This window comes from Trachymyrmex septentrionalis, unplaced genomic scaffold, assembly GCF_001594115.1.
Source record: "Trachymyrmex septentrionalis isolate Tsep2-gDNA-1 unplaced genomic scaffold, Tsep1.0 scaffold56, whole genome shotgun sequence".
Lineage (NCBI taxonomy): Eukaryota > Metazoa > Arthropoda > Insecta > Hymenoptera > Formicidae > Trachymyrmex > Trachymyrmex septentrionalis.
The window spans coordinates 908949-913146 of NW_017305735.1; the positions used below are offsets into that span (position 1 = coordinate 908949).

Consider the following 4198-nt stretch of genomic DNA (forward strand, 5'->3'; position numbering starts at 1 on the left):
TAAAAGAGAGAAGGAACACTCCGATATTCCTGAGCCGAAGAGACCTCTCGAAAGCTTTAAATATCCTGCACCCCTGAAATCGCTTTCCTTCTTAATTATACTCAGTCTTTGAATCCAATAAGCTCGTAGACGAACTGCCTGATCCCCTTTCCTCTTCTGCTAAAGCTCCTTCCTAAAATACTGCCTGTTTTCCCGTCTTCATTAAAGCGATCTTGACGAAATATTCGCAGCGGCCACTACCACGACGACATCCCGGCCGAGTCCGCCATGGTTCATAACTTCACAACCGAGTGTCTGGAGCACCGCTAAGCCAACTGTCAGGCCTCCCTCGAGGATTACGACACCGGCGCAACAGCCACACCAACAGCCACCGGCGCCATCCACCCCAGCGATGCCGATAACGACGCCGGCGAGGTCAGTGGGCTACATAAACATAAAAGTCTGAAATATATGACTCGAGTTAACCCCCCGGAGTTGACGTCAAAATCTGTAACACAGATTACTGACGTTGAGTTTGTAAGACCCACTTAATTTATATTAGTTAAAAGACACTAATTAAATTCAAAGAACCAAAGTGGCATGACTCGTATGAAAAAGAAGAAATAATAAATATATTTTAATAAAGAATAATTTAAATTTACAAACGTAACATACAGGAAATTAAAGTGTTTGACACTTTTGATAGAAATTTATAATTAAATAGATATCCAATAGTTTCACCAGCTCCAGAGGAAAAGCCAAGTATTTCGGATTTTAATTTGAAATCATATTTATATATTAAACATTGCTTATAGTATTTATCATGCATGTACACATAAAAATATAACAGAACGAAAATGTCGGAACAAAGTTTTCCCACTGCATATTATTTTGCGCGTTGGCCATTAATTTTCTTCAATCACTATCTGTATAACGAAAACAAATATTTTCCTTGACGTCATTAATTTATATCAAGCATAATCTATATGATCGTCATAAAGTTCGGTATGTATGAGAACCATCGATAATAATGAGGCCCTTCCATTTTCAGTTCTACGTCAACAAGGTCCTCTGCCGACATCGAAGTCGATGAGGAAGATCAGGACTTAATAGCTTCTGGTTCTCCGGCGAATGGCCCGGCAATACCGCCGATTATGTTTGAGACCACTCAAGCCACGACAACATCTACTTTCGCTCCTTGGAGAACCAGCCGAAGGACCACCGGTAAGATTTTCTCTTCTTCTGAGGAAACATTAGTTAACATCATTATATAATAACATTAGATACACCATTAAAATTGATATCTCGGTAGAACTAAACAATGCCATTTTGATGTATGATATTTTTATAAAATCGTTTTACATATCTTCGACAATATAGACAATTCTTAGAATCTAGAGATCCTCAGAAATTTCTTTGTTGGTAACCAATTAACCGTTTACGTGGAATAATATTATATCGACAACAATGGTAACGTCTTTACACAACAACAATTAAGCTACAATATATCTGGTTTCCTGGTTATGGATCTATGAATTGACTTTGAGGATAAGCCGCTCGTATCAGACAGCACCTAAGCATAATAGATGATCAAAGCATTATAGCTATGGTGATAACAGTGTGCAAAGGCAGGTTGTCAATATCTATTGTATTGTAGTTTTAGTTATTGTTTGCTTTTGTCATTGTACAATGAACACATTCTTGTTAGTAGTCTATAAACCGGCGAGTAAATAGCACACTTCTGGTTCGATCGCGACAAAGCATTAAGATCTCCTGGGGATAACCGAAATTCCATTTTCGAGCGTCGTTGCACTCCGAACTGCGTCCCCGAGGACGCCGCGACGTCAGTATCGCATTAACGCCGAGTCGTTAACTTAGGCGACCACTTAGGGTGATCATACTGATTGAACCACACTGTTACAGTACCCAGCACGCTGTATCCGGAGTCCACTTCGAACGGAAGCCCGTGGAATGACTACAGACAAGTGTGTCCTCCGGTAGTAGCCCGGAACCTGTCCTGGAATACGACCAGGGCTGGCGATGTGGCCGTACAAAGCTGCCCCGGCGGTGCCAATGGTCTGGCCAGATGGCGATGTCTGGCCCGCGGAGAATCCGCCTTCTGGCATCGCGATAATCCAGATCTAAGCGAGTGTCGATCAGTCTGGTTGACCACCCTGGAAAACCGTGTGACGGACGGCGACGTGATTCTCGGTATCAGCAGGGAGCTCTCGCAAGTCACAAATAACAGCCGCGGTTTGTACGGCGGCGACATGATGATCACTACGAAGATCATCAAAAACATGGCCGAGAAAATGGCCCTGGACATTAAGACCTACCAAGATTCGAATCAGAGGGAGGTCAGTGTCACGGAGTTGCTCCAGGGCGTAGTAAGGACCGGTAGCAATCTGCTCGACAAGGCGCAAATGGCGTCCTGGAAGGATCTTAGTCATCAGGAACAGATGAGGGTCGCAACATCGCTGCTGATCGGTCTCGAGGAGAACGCCTTCTTATTGGCTGAAACGCTTCTGCAGGAGAAAACCATTATGCATGAAGGCAAAAACATATGTAAGTACTACTGATGATGATTGGTAATTGCTACAGAACATTTTATCGGACTATGCATTTATTATATCCTTTACAAGCCACGTAAGGAGACATTGAGAACTTCAATATCTTCTTCATTAAGTTACTATCTTTGCTTGTAACCAATTGCCTAGATAATTACAAAACATAATGTCGAAATTATGTTAAGAACCTCATTTGCGATTTCCATTAATGTAAGATAGGATTTAAAATCTAAACAAGACATAGAGAGAGAGAGAGAGAGAGACTTTTTATTTATTTTATAACTTTTTGTTACATTGTAAATTCAAAATATAAAAAGAAGAAAGTAAATTATTATAACCAAAGGAAATTGTGACGCAGTTATAGGCAAAATATGTTTCAAACTTCTAAATTTTCTTGATCTTTGAAACAAAATTTATAATATTAATTTATAAATTGATATATAGTTTGTTATTAATAAAATTCCAATTTACATTCTTTTTTAAAAACAACCTAGAATTCGTGACAGTGAAATTACGTAACACTAGATGTATAACTACATTACGTATAACTAGATTCGTCTTTCCTCCGGAATAACTATTTTCATTTCAGTGTTCCGAAAGTCACGGACGCACGTTGCATTCGCCTTCGGCGTACATTGCAAACGATCGAATGATTTATGTTGCTCGCGCATCCAACACCCGGTAATCTCCGGTCTAGATAAAATACAGATCCGAATCCATCGTAATTCTCCGGTACCCGCCCGGATTACGTTATAATCCAGACGAGTATGGCGCGAGCGCATGCTATTATTATTACAAAACGACGATGGAATTACGAGCGACTTGATTTACTTCCCGGAAGTGCGTCGCGGCTTGATTGAGCCGCTGTGTACGTGCATCATCAGATGCACGCTTGATAAACTGCATAACAGCGGAGAGCAAAAAGCGTCAGAGGAAAGAAGGGGAGGGGCAGTTGATGAGCGACAGCCGGTCGGACGCTGTGTAACGTCCTTCTTTCCAGAAGAAATATCGAAACCGCATTAAGTCCTTCTTCCTGGCAACGCCACTGATTGATACCACGATCAATTCTTAATCCCTCCTTTCGCGGCAAATTACACAGCGTGTTAAGACTACACTCCAAATTCAAGTCTGTAATTAGTGACTTTATACGTGAATATGGGTGATTCAGTTTTCTGTGTAAAAATAGCAGCATACCACGTTCAAATGTAAATCCATTTTTGTATGCATTTTTGTGTTATTTTTACACACAGAAAATGGAATCGCGCACACATATAAAGTCATTTATTATACACTTAGATTTGCAGTGTATTGTTCTTTCTTGCAATAAATAAATCTCTTGGCAAATTTGGAGCAATTGAGTTTTTTAATGAATTTTTAACAACATAATTAAACAAAACTTTTATTAAATTACTCTTTTTAATTTTATTTAATTATGTTGATAACAAACAAAGAAGTAAAAAATTACTTTTTTCATATCGCGTAGTTCCCAATTTATGATATAGCACGCGCAGCTGCGCGGAAGTGTTATATTTTTTTAATTAATAATGTTGTGTAATGGCTTTTACTTTATATTTTAAAAAATTATATTTTAAAGTCACATACAAAATAATATGTATAATTTTATTTATAAATAATGAAATGTGTTCCGATTG

At 39.2% G+C, this 4198-nt stretch overlaps 1 protein-coding gene across 7 annotated transcripts in view; it reads left to right on the plus strand.

Moving 5' to 3' along the window:
- Nucleotides 1-4198, plus strand: part of LOC108752150 (latrophilin Cirl-like) — a 399284-nt gene that overhangs the window by 376264 nt on the left and 18822 nt on the right. For all 7 annotated transcript variants that reach the window (XM_018492802.1, XM_018492803.1, XM_018492806.1 and 4 more), the window contains 3 exons: nt 231-414; nt 1031-1203; nt 1903-2544. In XM_018492802.1, the coding sequence (XP_018348304.1) occupies nt 231-414; nt 1031-1203; nt 1903-2544 (999 nt within the window). The remainder of the gene's footprint in view (nt 1-230; nt 415-1030; nt 1204-1902; nt 2545-4198) is intronic.